This window comes from Panicum virgatum, chromosome 6N, assembly GCF_016808335.1.
Source record: "Panicum virgatum strain AP13 chromosome 6N, P.virgatum_v5, whole genome shotgun sequence".
NCBI lineage: Eukaryota > Viridiplantae > Streptophyta > Magnoliopsida > Poales > Poaceae > Panicum > Panicum virgatum.
The window spans coordinates 278696-296867 of NC_053150.1; the positions used below are offsets into that span (position 1 = coordinate 278696).

Genomic DNA, 18172 nt, shown 5'->3' on the forward strand with positions numbered 1-18172 from the left:
AACTCCTCCAATTTGCTTATTTGGATTCTCCTTTTAATTCCAGCGGCTTCCGCATCAAAGTTCATTTCCTTCATTGCCCAATATGCCTTATGTTCTAGCTCAACCGGCAAGTGGCATGTTTTTCCATAAACAAATTGATAAGGAGTCATACCAATCGGGGTTTTGTGTGCTGTACGATATGCTCATAGTGCATCATCTAGTCTCTTCGACCAATCTTTTCCTCCTTTTACCACGGTCTTCTTTAAAATGTCTTTCAATTGCTTGTTCGAAGTTTCCGCTTGTCCGTTTGTTTGGGGTGATAAGCCGTGGACACTCTATGTTCAATTCCCAATTTCTTCAAGCATTTACCAAAGTCTTTGCCCGTGAAGTGTGTTCCTCCATCGCTTATCAATATTCTCGGGACGCCATATCGAGGGAAGATTACCGATTTAATCATGTGTGTGGACTCCTCCGTTGATGCCTTCCGACACGGCATAGTTTCAACCCACTTAGAAACATAATCCACCATCACCAATATATGCTCAAACCCATGTGAGTTCACAAATGGTCCCATGAAATCGATTCCCCAGACATCAAATAGATCTATTTGCAAATTGTAGTTCAATGGCATGGCATTCCTTTGCGAGATATTCCCCGTCCTTTGGCATTCCGGACAAGTCGAAACAAATCTTTTCGCGTCTTCATGCATCTCGGGCCAATAGAATCCACTAGCCCATACCTTAGCGTGAGTTCTAAAATGCCCATAATGTCCTCCATATCCCGACGAGTGACACTTCCTTAGAACTTCTTCACATTCCTCCCTTGATATGCATCTTCTTAGGACTCCATCTTCTCCATATCTATATAAGTATGGTGGATCCCAATAGTATTTTCTTCTTTCCGCGATCACTCTTTTCTTTGCATTCTTGTCCAAGTGATCAAAGGGCATCCCTTTTATTGCCCTTATTATTTCATTCATCCAACTATCTTTGTCGAGAATTCTATATAGGTGATCATCTCTCATTTGATCCTCGACAGGTTCTTTTCCATCATCTCCATGGTTCATCCTTGATAGGTGGTCGGCCACAACATTTTCTGCCCCTTTCTTGTCCCTTATCTCCACATCGAATTCTTGTAGCAATAGGATCCATCGAATCAAGCGTGGTTTAGCATCTTTCTTGGACAAGAGATACTTGATTGCCGCATGGTCGGTATAAACTATCACCTTTGAATTTACTATGTATGATCTGAATTTTTCGAAGGCGAATACCATGGCAAGCAATTCTTTCTCCGTTGTTGCATAATTAAATTGGGCTTCATTGAGAGTCTTGCTTGTGTAGTAGATAGCATTTACCTTTCCCTCTTTCCTTTGTCCAAGAACAGCTCCTACGGCGTAGTCGCTTGCATCACACATGATTTCAAAAGGTAGATTCTAATCCGGAGGTTGCATGATAGGAGCACTTATGAGGGATTGCTTGAGTGTTCGAAATGCGTGAAGACAATCACTATCGAAGATGTATTCCACATCTTTTTGGAGAAGTTGTGTCAATGGCTTGGTGATTTTTGAAAAATCCTTTATGAACCTCCTATAAAATCCGGCATGACCGAGGAAGCTTCTCAAAGACTTGATGTCCGTAGGTGGTGGCAACTTCTCCACGGTTTCTATTTTTGCTCTGTCTACCTCTATCCCTCTCTCGGAGATAACATGACCGAGAACAATTCCTTCTTTCACCATGAAATGACACTTCTCCCAATTAAGCACAAGATCAACCTCTCCACATCTTTTAAGATCTTTCTCCAAATTTCCCAAGCAATTATCAAAGCTAGTACCATGCACCGAGAAATCATCCATGAATACCTCCATAATCTCTTCTATGAAATCTGAAAATATAGCCATCATGCACCTTTGAAAAGAAGCGGGCGCATTGTACAATCCAAAAGGCATCCTCCGATATGCAAAAGTTCCATACGGGCAAGTAAACGTGGTCTTATGTTGATCATCCGGATGAATAGGTATTTGGAAGAATCCCGAGTATCCATCAAGGTAACAAAAGTGTGAATGCTTTGCCAACCTTTCTAGCATCTCGTCAATGAATGGTAGTGGAAAATGATCCTTCCTCGTTGCCTTATTCAATTTTCTATAATCGATGCACATCCTCCATCCCGTGATGGTTCTTTGCGGTATCAATTACTCCTTCTCATTTTTCACAATCGTGAGTCCTCCTTTTTTTCGGAACGCAATGCACGGGGCTTACCCATTCACTATGTGGTACGGGGTATATTATTCCGGCATTCAATAATTTGATAACCTCCTTCTTCACCACATCACGCATAGCATGGCTCAACCTTCTTTGATGCTCTACCACCGGCTTGTATTGCTCCTCGAGTTGTATACGATGTGTGCAAAAAGCGGGGCTAATACCTTTCAAGTCGTTAATCGAGTAGCCGATCACCTTTTTGTGCTTCTTTAATAAATTCAGCAACTTCTCCATCTCTTCCGGACTCAATTCGTCACTAATAATCACCGGAAAAGTCTTGCCATCTCCCAAAAATTCATATTTCAATCCCTTGGGGAGTGGCTTCATCTCAACATCGGGCGCACCATCCTCTTCTTGATCTAACTCTCCAATGTCTTCAAATTTTTCTTCCTCCAAATTCCCGTGTTGCAGCTTCAACTCTTCCATTGTTTCCACTAGTTCTCCGTCTTGATCATCTTGAGCGTCTTCATTCTCCAAAGCGCGTTGGAGAGGATCCCTGAAAGAATCAATGGAACGAATGCTCTCTACCTCTTCGTTATCAAGAGGTAGCGGTGAAGCAAAAGACGGTTTTGAATGAAATTCGAGTGAGCGCTTCTCTCCATCTAGATCAAAAGTGACAATCCCTTTTCCAACATCTAAAACAGCATTTACTAATTTGAGAAAGGGTTTTCCAAGGATTATGCCTTCATGCTCATCATCACTAGCATTAATCACAAAAAAGTCGGTAGGAATTTTTTTACCCGCTATAGCAACATTTAGATTTCTAAGCATTCCTAGCGGTTTGATTAATCTACCATCTCCCATGATCAATTTAATGATTGTGGCATCTAAGTTTGATGTTTCGTTAAAAAGCTCAACGTAAACCTTGGAACTCAGCACACTAACATGGGCGCCAACGTCACATAGAACATTGCAACATTCTATTCCTTCTATTATGAAATCGACACGAGATGTGGGTGATGGGTTACCTTCGCCTTGATCGCTTCCAATCGCATATACTTGGGCTATGTGCGCGTAGGGTGACGATTCCGAGTTCACTCCCAGGGTCCTTTTGATCTCCAACACTTCGTCTAAATCAATATCTTCCTCTTTTTCTTCAAAAAGTTTCCGAATAATATCACCGGCCGATTCCTTGCCAAATGTATATCCCGTGTGATTATCCGGCGGGAAGTCTTCCGCTATCACCTTCGCCATTCCTCGCTGATTTGGATGCGGTCTTGCTTTGTCGAACAATCTTCCGAAGTCAATTGGTATCCAATCCATTTGCTCGAATTCTCTTAGCGATTTGGTGGTGCCCATGGTTCTTCCTTTCTTTTCCGGGTCGTCTTTCGTTTCACTCCGGATCGATGCTTCTTCATTGTGGTTTGTCTCTATGACTTTCCCATGCTTCGGTTGTTCTTCCCTCACTTCCGATGTCTCTTTTCTGAAAATTCCAGCAAGCACCCGCACTTGAGATTCTTCCTCGGAGCTTGCCGAACATCGTTTTTCCCAATCTCTTCGCATGGCCGCACCCTTGCTGATTTTTTGTAGGAGTTGGGCGGCTTCCATGAGTGTTTTCTCCATGAGATCTCCTCCTGCACACATTTGAACAAACTGCATGCACTCGGGGGTTAGGGAAAAATAAAAGGTATGCAAGAGTACTTCTCCGGAAAATCCGAGCTTCGGTCCTTGTTCCATCTATCCATTGAATCTATCCCATGCTTGATCTATCCCTTCTTCTTCTCCTTGCGCGAAGTTGATCACTTGCTTCCGAATATATTGAACCTTGCTTAACGGAAAGAGCCGCTCGCAAAATTTCTTCATCAAGTCATCCCAATTTCCTTTTACCTCGAAGGATGCAAGTGCAAACCATCTTCTCGCTTCTTCCGCAAGTGAGTATGGGAAAAGATTCCATCTAAACCAAGCTAGCGGAACTCCGTCTTGTTGTACCGTGTTGCATAGCATTGTGAACCACTTGATATGTCTATATGGGTTATCCGTCTCATCTCCTCTAAAGGGGTTTGCCGCCGCCATCTTGATGATTTGAGGCTTGATCTCGTACTCGGTGGCTCGCAACACCGAATCTGATTTTTGCATGTCGAAGTCCTCCAATCGTGGGCTTGCATAATCCCTTAGTGATTTTTCTCCTTCCTCCACGTGTTGAATGAGATGGTCCATCTAGACAATCAAAACAAAAACAAAAACAAAAAATTTCTAGAGAAAAAGGTTAGGTGTTAGTAACCAACAAAATTAATACAAAGTTAAACGTAGCAAAATCGCTTGTTCCCCGGCAACGGCGCCAGAAAAGTTTGTTGACGCTTCTTAAAGCGCCAATTTACGTCCCGCAAGCGCACGGATCGTGTAGCTTTTCCCTTAGAGTATTCCTCCAAGGTTTATCAATCCACGGAACAAGTGTATTACTATGCTTAACTAAGCACTAATGATGTTGGTAAAAGATCTATATTGAATATTTGAGTGTGAAATAGATCTAATCTAACCAATCTAATCTAATCTAGACTAGTGAGCAATGATAGATGTGTGTACAAGATATGAAGAGCATTTGTCCTTAGGGTCTAGGATCACTAGAGATGTAATCGCCAAGCAACGAAGAACAGATCTAATCTATCAAAGGTGTGTTCCAAGATCAAAACCTTTCCCTCCCACATACTGTCACTACACGAGGATAATCGGTAACGAATCAACAAGAACACGATAGTTGATGTAATCTAAGTAAACCATGCAAGAGCAAAGCAAACCTAAAGCCAAGTCGCGAACTATTAGGCATCAAAGCATAATCAACAAGAATCATGATAGATCAATCTCATAAAGGATTCGGCAATTACAACTCAAGATCTCCTTACAACCCCATGAACAAACGAGGACTTTACCCCATGAAGCTAAGCGAAGCGTAGTCGATCATGGTGACGAAATCTCCGGCAAGGGATGGATCCCTTGCTGTCCTCCAACTTGCAGCGGCGCCGAGGGACGATGAGGCCTCCGGTGTCGCCTTTCTCTTGTGTCTAACTCGAATGTATCTCTGGATGCTCTTCTCTGCGATCTCTGCGATCTCCCTGGATGCTCCCGCGATCCCCCCTCTTTGACGGCGGCTTCAGAGTATTTATAGGCAGATATAGTCGGCGGTTTTGGTAAAACATAGATTAGGGTTGACGCATACTTCGCGCTGAAGAAAACCGAGATCGATTGGACTCCGAAAAGGGCTAGGCCGGCAGGCCCAAGGACTCCAGGCCGGCCGTCCTTGGCCTTTTCTGGCCCCTTTCGGTCCCATCTTTTGCGTGTTGAATCTTCCTTTTATTCCTCATCTTAGCCCAGTTATAACCATGCGTCAAAACATCTCTGAAAATGTCCAATTTCCTGTCAAAATGCAACATGCTCCAAAATCCAGGACAAAATCAAAAACGGTCAAGTTCGGGTGCCAAGTGGCGGGTTAGTACATGAATCATCCCGAAGAATTTACCAAAACAACTCCTAATCATATAGTAAAATGGGTACTTAAGGAGCGCCAACAAGTCCCTAGAGAGTTTAGCCTAAGGAGTGAGAGCTAACTGCAGAAAATAGAGAGCGACCCATCTGACTGGTCCAAGGGACCGGTCTGACCGGTCTGAGCAGGGTGAGTCTCCAACGGCTAGTTTTCAAAACTGACCGGTCTGACCGATCTAGGGGACCGATCTGACCGGTCTAACACTGATAGGGCAACGGCTAGTTTTGTGAGAAGGGGTATTTATACCCCATGACTTCACCCATTCGAGGGTGCTGATGCTAGAACATTTCAGAACATCTTGAGAGCCTTGTGAGCACTTGGAGAGTCCTCCCCAACCTCTCTTTGTGAGAGTTGCTTGATTCAAGGTGAATTTTTGAGTTGGGTAGAGTGAATCCATTCCTTGAGAGCCATTTGAGCAAGAGAGAAACATCCCGAGCTTTGAGCACTTGAGGTTGCGTCGGCCAACTCGATTGAAGCATTTGTTACTCTTGGAGCATCAGCTCCTAGACGGCTAGGCGTCGCCGGCTAGCTCCCAAAGTTGTGGTGAGCAGCGGTAAGTTTGTTGCGGCTTCGATCGTGTGCCAAGAGGGCGCATGGTCATATAGTGGAGAAGAAGAGATTGCTTGACCTTGAGGTCACTACGTGCTTCCTCAACGGAGAGTAGGATTCACATGTGGGTGCATGGGGTGAATCCGAACTTCGGTCAAACAAATCACCGTGTCTTCATTGCATCATCTCTATTTCAGTTTGATTTACTTACCTTGCATTTATAGTTTTGAGTTTAAATTGTGCTTCCGCTCGATCTTCTTGGGTGTGCTCTATTTGTGTGTAGGGACTTGTTTATATTGTTAGAAATACTCTGCAAGACACATATCCCAAGTTTCTTATAGGTTCAAGCTCGAGAGGGGACTTGTTCCTGCTGACTGGACTGTCTGCCTGCATAGACCGGTCTGACCGGTCCAGGCAGTTCCAGCAGGGATTAAGCGCCAAATTTTGAAGAAACGCCTATTCACCCCCCTCTAGGCTATGACATCGCGTGATCAAGATCCTTTCAATTGGTATCAGAGCTTTGGTCTCCGGATTAAAGCCTCACCACTTGGAGAATCACCATGTCGACATTTTGCAAGGTACCGTTTGAGCCCCTTGGTATAAATGGCTCAAACTATATTTCTTGGTCAGCTCATATTCGTAATATGCTAAGGAACATGGGTCCTTCTTTTGAGCAAGCCATAAAGACTAGCATTCTACCTAAAGGATTTAAAAACTTGTCAAATGAAGAAAAGGAATGCTTGTTGTGTAATCGTCGTGTAATTGACCTCTTGTTTGAAAGCATGGACAAAGATTTTGCAGATTCTATACAAGAGGAGAAGAAATTTTCAAAGATACGTCTTGATGCATATAGTCTTTGGAAACTTCTAGAGGCAATATGCGAAGAAGATAGTAACGACGAAGATCAAGAAGAAGATGAAGGGTCACTAGAGGAGTATATTACTTCAGAGAATCATACTCATCCTCTTGTGGTTTCGTTCGATGATCAAGGAAGAAAAGGAGCAAAGTCAGCTGGTTCCCTGTTGGAACTGGTCAGACCGGTATGTGTGACCGGTCAGACCGGTCTGACCAGGGGACAGCGCAAAGAGAGCAAAAAATGCTCCCGACGGACATCAAGGCAAGCAAGAGCTTCATATGAGTCAACATCTTCGAGTGATGTTGATCACAAGTGCTCGACAGCCGAAATCAAGAAAGGAGATAACCAAGGAGTTGATCAAGCAATGAAATTCAAAGAAGAGTTTGACAAGCTCAAGATCATCTATGCCTCCTTGGTAAGAAAATTAGAGAATTTATCTACTAACTCCTTGTGTCGGATTGACTCTTTAGAGAAGGAGAATCAAGAGCTCAAGGCAAGGTTGGAGAAGCTCACTAGTGAGCATGTGGCTTTGCAAGGAACTCATACGGAGCTTGAAAAATCCTATGAGATGCTTGTGAACTCACATGTCTCACTTGAAGTGGCTCATGAGGTTATGGCTACAACGGTAAAATCCTATGAACCTCTATTCCACACTTGCACATGCTCACAAGTTCAATTTGACTTGAATTGCACTAAACCATGTTGTTCTCAAGCAAGCCAATCTAGTATTGAGCAAGTATTTGTAGAATCTTGTGATGACTTCATTGCACAAGAAAATGAAGAACTTATGAAAGAAGTAAAAAGACTCAAAGAACAAGTGATTAAGTTGGAGGGCAAGGAGAAAGTGAGACCTTCTCAAGATAACCGCGACTCCGTGGTGAAGAAGCTTGAGAAGGGTTCAAACATCACTAGATCAACTCTTCAACAAGAACAAAAGAGTATCAAGCACAAGATTTCAAGAAAGAAGTCTCTAGGACACATCAAGTGCTATAGATGCCTAGAGAAAGGGCATTATGCAAGAAATTGTCAAATTAAGCCCGATGAGTAAGAGCGACTTTCAAGAAGTCAAAGAAAGCTTCCAGAAAATAGAGTGTGCTTTGGATGCAGGAAAAAGGGCATATGACCCACTGCTGTCCTCAGCAGTTCAGGTCTGACCAGACCGGTCAGACCGGTAACTCCCGACCGGTCAGACCGGTCCAGGCCAGAGCTGCTGCAGGACCCATCAAGAAGCCCACAAAGCCCACTCTTCCACTCAAGAAGACTTGTGATGCTCAGAAGTATAATAATAAAGTCAAGAGCACCTTCGTCAAGCTTAAGCACCGAATTTGCTACACTTGTCGAGCAAAAGGGCATATGAGCAAGGATAGCCGAAACGGTATTTTGCTTAACACAAAACTTGTTCAATATGATATTGCTAAGCTTGGGAAGGACAAGATGAATACTCATGCTACTAAGGTGATCAAATCACCCAATGTTAGCATAAAAGCTATTTGGGTCCCCAAGTCTATTGTGGCTAACGTTGTAGGGCCCAACAACATTTGGGCACCAAAGAAAGCTTAAAAGGTTGCAGGTACATGGAGATGCATTGGAGAGCTTGGTTCTTTGAAAGTTTATTGTGTATTCATGTCATTGACCAAGTTCAAGGAATAATCTTGCATATCTTCATCCAATGCTATCTCGGTAACTCGTTTTTAATTTCAAATTGCATTAGTCACTTAACTCTTGGAGAGTACTAGTGTGTCACTTGTGTTGAGTTTGGGACATTCTAAATAAGTGACTAAAGCATTTTTCCGTTGAGTTACTCCCCATTTGCCGTGAGATGCGTTTAATGGCTCTTGTGTAGAGCAATGTCTTGTTTTAGTACAGGTAAGCAAATATATCTAGTAGACATTCATTGAAGCAAGACATGAACAAATTGAAGGTTACTGCAGTTTGACTGGTGAGACCGGTCTGACCGGTCTGGACCAGAAAACTGCAGCAAACTGAAGAAACGAGAAAGAAGCTATGTGCAAAAGGGTCCTTCTCAGTGCATATGCTTTATATGCATCTCTTGGGGTTAGGTACTTCAGGCAGTAAGAGAATCTAGCACAATTTCAATTAAATATCTTTTTATATGCTTTATGACCAACTTGTTAAAGTAGTCTCTCCTAGTCTCTTAATATGGATAAAGTGCATATAAAAGAAATTCAAAACTCTTATGCACTTATTTAGGGGGAGATCACTTTACAATTGTGTCTTTGGGACTAACATTTTCCTAGAGTGAATGTGTAGTCTCTTATAGTGTTGATTATGCTCATTATGGATCCAATATAAGTTAATATGAGTTTATTCATCAATTGGATCAAATATTGATTGACAAAGCATAATCATGAAGTACTTGTGCTACATTGCACACTATTTCTCATCTATGAGAACTAGTGATTGTTTCTAAAAGTTTAAGCACAAGTTTAAGTGGCTAAGAGGCAAAGGTATGTTTTCTACTCATTATGCTTTACCTTTGAGCATCTAGGCCACGCATTATTGCTAGTGTGTGCATTTGTATTCATCAATCTCAAGAAATCTTGTCACCTAGATATTTAGCTAAAACCTTGCTAATTGTGACTAAGTGTCAATCTTGCATAAAAAAAATTGAGTAAGGTTTGTGCTAAGCTCTCTAGTGTGGTGATAGCTTGACTTGTTACATGCCATGAGTGTTATAGGATAGATTTTTTAAAAAAAAACTCAACTAGCATGATAGGTTGTGTGTCAAATTTAAAAAACTTTGGATCTTGGTCCTTGTGACCGTATCAAGCTACATGTGACTATTGTTCTCTTTGATTGGCTGATGGCTAGTCACAAGTAGTGAGGTTTTCTCGAGTCCATAGATTCCTATCTATATCACTTCTCTCATCCAAGGAGTGGTTATATTGGAAAATCATCTCTTCCTTGGAAGTGACAAGGAGATCTTGTTTCGGAAAAATGTGTTCATCAAAATACTCCTTACTTAGTCATCCACCTATCCAATTCATGGTTAGCACATAAGGTTAGAAAATATGAATTTTTGGAAGTGCTTAACCATTTGATCAAGGAGTTATCATTCTAAAACTTCTTTGTGATCAATGTCCCGGATTCTCTGGATATTTTCCCGGATACTGTGGGCTACACCCGGATACTCTGGATATTCACCCGGATAGTCTGGAAGGCAACTTTTTCTTGCACTTCAGGTGCGACCGGTCTGACCGGTCCAACCTGGTAACTCCCTTTTTACCCCCTCCGCGGGGTAAAACAGTCAATTTCACTTCTTTTCACTGGTTAGACACTCACTCCTACCTCCTCTCACCCGTGCGCTGCCCCTCCTCCACTCTTCTCTCCATCTTCACTCCATTGGAGATTTGGAGTTCTAGCCCTTGTTTTGGTTGCTTCATCACATGCATTGGGGCTAGAAGGGGGAAATCAATCAGTGGTGAAGCTGGTTTTGAAGTTCCTCACGAGTTCATCTCTCTTCCAAGGTATCACATGTTTCCCTCGCCCGATCTCTTAGGTTAGCACATATCTTTTCAATCCCTTTGGTCCAGTAAGTTCTGCTAGGCCTAGGAACTATTCCCTAAGAGATCGAGAAGTTTCGTGGCTCGCATTGCTCGGAATCAAATCCTAGGGTTCGGGCGCCACCCGACCGGTCTGACCGGTCCGCCCGAGCGGTCTGACCGGTCGGTCTGGCCAGAACCCAAAACCATCAGCTTAAGCCACACTTTGCTTTGTAAAGTGCTAGATAATCTTAACATTGTTTATCAAAGTTCTCTAGGATTTTTCCTGAACAAAGATCATCAAAACCGAGTCTTTCTCCAGTTTCTGTCAGGGACCGGTCTGACCGGGCCATCCGACCGGTCTGACCGGTCTGTGATTGACAGAACCCAGTTTCCAGTTTTCTAGTGCAGTTCAAATACTTCCTATCCAGATCTTGTGGGTTTCTTCTCATGATCTAATTTCAGCTCAATATTTCTCTATCTCATATTGGAAATCATGTATAAGAGAAACCGTGAGAAGAGGAGCAAACTCAATGAGGATCGAGTTGCACGAGCAGCTGGAGTGGGTTCAAGCAGTAGTGGTACCAAGGCAGCTACAGTTGTGTCCGCTTCACAGCCTCTTGCAGCAGCTCCTAGTCAGCGTCAGTTGAGGCCTAGAAGGGCCAAGATAGGGGCACAGCAGATGGAAATTGACAAATCATCCGACAATGACACAGAGGAGGATGCACCCTACTTGAGAGATCCTCGTGATGATGAGGACACTGAGACAGATGCAGATGCAAGTGCAGATGATGCTAATGATGATGATGATGATGATGTTGACAGCGATGATGGGTCAGAGGAGAGTGCAGTAGGCAGCTCAGACTTGGAGGGTCCTGTGGTGACCCCAGCTATTCAGATTCCTTTCAGGTAGGCCGGTGTAGAGATTGTCAACTACTACAACACCGGGATGACAGCGGCTGCGCGTTTGCTGAGACGTCAGAGTCCTTTGGATGTCCCAAAGGACACCATGGACTACAGGTTTCACACTCGGTTTCAGCAGGACTTCTATCAGACTGTCATTCTTGCCAAGGCAGGGATTGCTTCAGAGGCCCAGTGGGTTGATTGGACACATATGGCAAACTTGGGTCATGAAATCTGTGATGAGGTGGCTCAGATGTGTGAGGACAGGCACATCAAGGACATTATGGGGTTCCAGCATGATTGGAACAAGGAGGTGATAGCCCAGTTCTACGCGATCGTATATTTTGGGCATGATCTAGAGAATGACAATGAGAGGAATGTCTACTGGATGACAGAGGGACATCACTACCAGTGTTCCTACACTTCTTTCTGCCATTACTTGAGACTTGATGATCAGGACGTGAATCATCCTAAGCTTCACTATGATTTACCTCTGTCAGCTGATCAGGTGAGATTCATGTATCCGAGGGATAGGGTTGGCAATGCAGGCAAGGTCACGGGGTTGTACACTTACTACTCCATCCTGAACAGGCTGTTCAGGAAGACACTTACACCCTGGGATGGGAATCCCAGTGACAACTCATCGCATGCCAAGAATCTTATGAGCATGATGCAGCCAGACCCTCGAGGTGGTGACTTCAGTGTTGGCGACTTCATTTGGGAGGAAATCAAGCATATTTCTGAGACTCCCTTGAAGACATGTGGCTATGCACCGTATATCATGAGGGTGATACTGAAGGTCACCAGGAGAAATTTTGGGATGGATGTGAAGCATGAGCCGCTTAGGATCAAGCATCCTAAGCATGTGAGAGTTCCTTCTGAGGGCAGATATGACGAGGTTCAGGAGGAGGAACAGGAGGATCATGGTCCACTACCTGATCAGGATGTAGATGCACAGTAGCACGCTCAGGACGTGCCTCAGCAGGAGGAGCCAGCTGGAGGCTTTGTGCCTCATGAGGGTAGAGATGCTTCCCCTCCTTGCAGGTCTTCCTCTTCCTTCAGGTGGATGTTCAGGACATTTGCAGGCATGATCAAGAACCAGAGAGATATTCTGGTTAATCAGGAGAGGGAGAGGAAGACCAACAAGAAGTTGAGGGATAATCAGAAGAGGATGTACACTGCCATGCAGCTCCAGCCACCTCTCTCGCCTATCTCACCAGAGCTAGAGGCAGCAGAGATCCCCTCACTTGACCAGATGATTGAGAGCTTCCAGGGGATGGACTTTGGGCAGTATGACCACCTGGGCGAGCAGATGTTCTTTGGTCAGGAGAGTCAGCCAGGTGGATCATCTTCAGCTCAGCAGTTCGGACACGGATCTCCACTTTTTGCACCTCAGTTCCGTCCAGGTCCACAGCTTTTCACCACAGGCCCACAGATGTTCGCAGGACAGTTTGTGGGATCTCAGTTCGCTAGACCATACTCAGGGCCCCCACCGTTCTCTTCCAGTTTCATGGGGCCAATTCCATCTTTCAGTGCAGGACCTCAGTTTGGGACACACGTCTGTTCATCGACAGTTCCAGGGTCGTCGGCGACGTTTCCTATAGCTTCTGCACCCCCTTCACTTCACTTTGGTCTTGGAGGGGCTTTTTCTTCACCAGATATGGGATATGCAGGGACTACAGCTTCACTTTCTCCAGCTCCTGACTTAGTTAAGGCGACAGTGGCTAGCTGGAGTGACTCACTCTTTGCTTATCCGTGCAGTACTGGTGGATTCTCTACAGGTGGGCAGTGATTTCAGATTGGCAGCTCACTCTTCTCCTCTTGTATGCTTTTTGTTGATGGATGATAAAGGGGGAGAAGTTTGGAGGATTAAAGCTTATCTTGTGTATATGTATGTGCCATGTTGAGAGTAGATGGGATATGTATCTTGAGATTATCTTGTATCATCTAGCTCTTATTATATATCATGTATGGATGATGGGTGTATGGACATCATGATTTGGATATGTTTGGATATTCTTGTCTCATCTTGTAAAATCATATCCATCTCTTTCGTATTAAGGATTTGTGCGGACTTGAGAACACTTGTATTGAATGCTATTGGGTGTATTTATCATATTTTAAATACATAAGGAATGTTTATGATAGTGTGAAATTTTTGAGTGATGTGATGTCTTTTGTTTCAGCCTTGGGCTGTTCTGGCAGTCTGTGACCGGTCTGAGGGGACCGGTCTGACCGGTCCCAGCGTGTGCTGGCTTGTGTCGACCGGTTTGACAGGTCCCAGGGACCGGTCTGACCGGTCTGTGGCAGCGGCATTGCTCTTGTGTTTGCTTGTGTGCGTTACATGACATATTGCATCACAAATTTATTTATGTTGTTCACACACACCTGTTACACCCCACGGATGCTGAGATTTAGGTGGAGTCTCATTTGTGCTCAATATGTATATTTTGGCATGTGAGGCCAATTTGAGATGAATTCCATTCATATGCACATATTGAGGGGGAGCTCCAACTAAATCTGAGAATTCAAAAGCTTTATTGAATATCTTTTTGTAAGCTTTAATCGGGTTGTCATCAATCACCAAAAAGGGGGAGATTGAAAGAGCATCTAGGCCCTAGTGGGTTTTGGAGCATTGATTGACAACGCGATTAAAGGACTGACTTGTTTGCATGAGATTATGAACAGGCATTTAATTATGAAATGTGTATTAAAAGAGATGGCTCATGTGTTGCAAGCAAGCATGTTTATCCCATTGGTATAATGTGTATGTGACAAACAAAACAAGAAAAGGAAAATAGAGCAAAGTATTCATGATTGATATAAAGGCTCTAATATTTGTGAAGGCTTGTTTCAATCTATGATGGGATTCAAAGTGACAAGTAAAGATTTTGTGAATGAGATGTGATATGCTTATGCATAGTCTCAAATATAGAAGATCTTGTCACATGTGATAAATGATTATTAACTTAAGAAGCAAGCAAGCAAGGCAAAAGAGAATGAGACATGAGTTGATACATATATGATGTCTCGAATTGGAAGGCTTGCATATAAGATTGAATTGAGAATTTGAAGATTTCATGCATGACACAAATCAATATAAGTTCAAGATGGACGGTTAGGATAAAGGTAGAGGACCGAGAGGCATGTTTCAAGAGGCTACGCAAGCGACGGCTTTGGGGGAGCAAAGAAACCGATACGGGTCAAAGGCCGGAGATCCTAGAGTCATGGAGAGCTCTATGTTGAAGAGTGTCATTATTCAAGTAAAGAAAGTGACTTGTGAATCAAGTTGGATTTCACTCCTATGCAAATCAAAGATTCAAAGTCACTAGCTCAAAGCGGGTATGCTCAAAAGAAAGAAGATGTTGATGCCCTCACGGTTTTGATCAAAGAAAAGTCGGCATGATCATATTATGAAGAAACTCAAGTAATCGTGGAAATTGTATATTTCATTTGTGCACTTGAGTATAGGTATGCCGTACTATCAAGAGGGATGCAACATCAGTAGGTTTAGACAATAACAAAAGTGCTCAAACCAGTCCCTAGAGAGTTTAGCCTAAGGAGTGAGAGCTAACTGCAGAAAACAGAGAGCGACCGGTCTGACTGGTCCAAGGGACCGGTCTGACCGGTCTGAGCAGGGTGAGTCTCCAACGGCTAGTTTTCAAAACAGATCGGTCTGACCGGTCTAGGGGACCGGTCTGACCGGTCTAACACTGATAGGGCAACGGCTAGTTTTGTGAGAAGGGGTATTTATACCCCATGACTTCACCCATTCGAGGGTGCTGATGCTAGAACATCTCAGAACATCTTGAGAGCCTTGTGAGCACTTGGAGAGTCCTCCCCAACCTCTCTTTGTGAGAGTTGCTTGATTCAAGGTGAATCTTTGAGTTGGGTAGAGTGAATCCATTCCTTGAGAGCCATTTGAGCAAGAGAGAAACATCCCGAGCTTTGAGCACTTGAGGTTGCGTCGGCCAACTCGATTGAAGCATTTGTTACTCTTGGAGCATCGGCTCCTAGACGGCTAGGCGTCGCCGGCTAGCTCCCAAAGTTGTGGTGAGCAGCGGCAAGTTTGTTGCGGCTTCGATTGTGTGCCAAGAGGGCGCATGGTCATATAGTGGAGAAGAGGAGATAGCTTGACCTTGAGGTCACTACGAGCTTCCTCAACGGAGAGTAGGATTCACACGTGGGTGCACGGGGTGAATCCGAACTTCGGTCAAACAAATCACCGTGTCTTCATTGCATCATCTCTATTTCAGTTTGATTTACTTACCTTGCATTTATAGTTTTGAGTTTAAATTGTGCTTCCGCTCGATCTTCTTGGGTGTGCTCTATTTGTGTGTAGGAACTTGTTTATATTGTTAGAAATACTCTGCAAGACACATATCCCAAGTTTCTTATAGGTTCAAGCTCGAGAGGGGACTTGTTCCTGCTGACTGGACTGTCTGCCTGTATAGACCGGTCTGACCGGTCTGGTAGACCAGTCTGACCGGTCCAAGCGGTTCCAGCAGGGATTAAGCGCCAAATTTTGAAGAAACGCCTATTCACCCCCCCCCCCCTCTAGGCTACGACATCGCGTGATCAAGATCCTTTCAGTATTAGCCTTTTACTACTAGTTTTAATAGTTAGTGTGTGTTTGCTAATTGTGTGCTAATCTAATTCTAATTGTGTGCTATTAGTTTTCTAATTACGTTCTAATTAGCTTTTGTGTTCTAATTCTTTAGTTTGTGTTTAGTCTTTGTGCTTTAATCTTATTCTCTAATTGTCTAGTGTTCTCTAATCTTAGTCTCTAATTGTTTAGTGTGCTCTAATTATATTCTTTTTCTCTAATTGTGTTCTTGTGTTCATCGTTTGTTTTTGTGTTTATTCATAGTTTAGAATAACCTAGCAACTTTGCTGTCATAGATTTTTTTTTGTGTCTTTGTTTGTTTTTGTGTTAGACATGACGACTATGCGAGAAGATCTACGAAATTTGATGCTAAGGGAGTTGTCTACTCCAACAATTGAAGATCTGAAACCTCAAGAATCAAACGTGAAGCCGGCGGCAGGATCCTACGAGTTGAAGCCAGGAATCATCCGAATTGCTGCCGAAAATCTCTTTGGAGGGGACAATGACGAGAATCCATACAAACACTCGTCGAAATTTAATCAAGTCTGCCACACGTTCCATCAAGAAGGAGTGCCAGCAGAGTGGGTCAAGTGGAACCTCTTTCCATTTACTCTCGTTGATAAAGCCAAGAGGTGGTACCAACTTGCCGCAAGTGAAGCTCAAGGAGACTGGGGACTGCTAGTGCAACGGTTCGTCACCAAGTTCTTCCCTCTACTTAAAGTTCACAAGTTGAGGAAGCAAGTTTGGAATTTCGAGCAAAAGGAGAAAGAGGATATTGACGAAGCTTGGGAGAGACTCAACGACCTGCTACTGCAAGGACCAGTGCTCGGAGTGACATCAGAAATGGCACTGCAGATATTCTACTACGGATTAACATCAGAAGCCTTCAGATATGTGAACATGTGTGCAGGAGGATCACTAATGAGCAAGTCAAGCAGTGAAGCTATAGAGATCTTATCCAATATCTGTTTGACCTCCAAGGAAGAAAGAGAACGGAGAGAAAGAGAAGTGGAAGAATCAGATGAGGAGCTTATGGTACCTACACCTGCTATATTTGAAGACCAGCCACCTGTCAAAAAGGCTCCAGTGCCTTATGCATTTGATGAGGAATAGTTCGGAAGTTTTGCACCTCAAGAGGATATCAAGAGTTTAGAGTACAGAAGTCTTGCCAGTGCAAAGCCTTTGACAGAGTTTGAGAGAATGAACTGGTTGCCAATGGAATTTGGAGGTTCACTCAAGTGTGTAGGATCACTCCCACCAGAATACTTAGAGGAGGAAGAAGAGCTGTTTCCACCAGAAATTCCACTAAGGAGAAATTTTGATAGTCAAGATACAGGGGAGATGCTGCGAAAATTATTCCAAGAGGAGGAGCTGGATAGTGACTTTGTCTCTGAAGTGAAGCAAGTGATCGGAGTCAAGCCAGAGTCATCACTTACAGAAGAGGTTATTGTCCATCTACCTGCTGAGGAATCTTCAACTGGAATTTCATGCTCCATCAACAAAGAAGACTTCAACAACATACACTGCTCCATGGAAGCCCAGGTAAGTACAATGAGCTACGAAGTTTATTCTAAGCTTAATGATAAACCATGTTTAGTTTCTACCAATCTTAGGATTAAACTTTCTAGCAATGAAATAATTAAACCTATAGGGTTAATTAAAAATGTTGAAATTAACTTTGCCGATAAAATTATACCAACTGATTTTTATGTGATTAATGTCTACAATAATAATTTTAATTTAATTTTTGGTAGACCTTTTCTTAAGTTGGTTAATGCAGTAGTTAATAATGAAAAAGGTAAAATCACTATTAATGTTAATAATTTAAAATATGACTTTGATTTCCTACCGGCATCTAAAGTGCCCATTAATCTCACTCCCGATATAGAGGAGATAGAGAGTATTAATTATATAAATGCTTTTAGAGAGCCTTTAAATCTAGTCTTAGATGGAGAGGAAGAAGGTTTCTTCTCCGAGGAAACAACCATTGCCACTAATCAACTTGAACAAAATAAAGAGGAAACCCAAGACACTCCAGTA

At 43.2% G+C, this 18172-nt stretch overlaps 1 protein-coding gene across 1 annotated transcript; it reads left to right on the forward strand.

Annotated features, from left to right (window-relative positions):
* Positions 1 to 7046: 7046 nt before the first annotated feature.
* LOC120679661 (clumping factor A-like) lies at positions 7047 to 11536 on the forward strand. The gene is made up of 2 exons (XM_039961306.1): positions 7047 to 7304; positions 11129 to 11536. Exons 1-2 carry the CDS (start codon positions 7047 to 7049, stop codon positions 11534 to 11536), a joined length of 666 nt encoding a protein of 221 aa, XP_039817240.1.
* The last annotated feature ends 6636 nt before the right edge of the window (positions 11537 to 18172 follow it).

Excerpts from the sequence above, each read along its gene's own strand:
- LOC120679661 (XM_039961306.1), top strand. The coding sequence starts at position 7,047 with ATGGACAAAGATTTTGCAGATTCTATACAAGAGGAGAAGAAATTTTCA. Across the intron at positions 7,305-11,128 it reads TGTTGGAACTGGTCAGACCG|AGAAACCGTGAGAAGAGGAG; the intron begins GTATGTGTGACC and ends ATCATGTATAAG.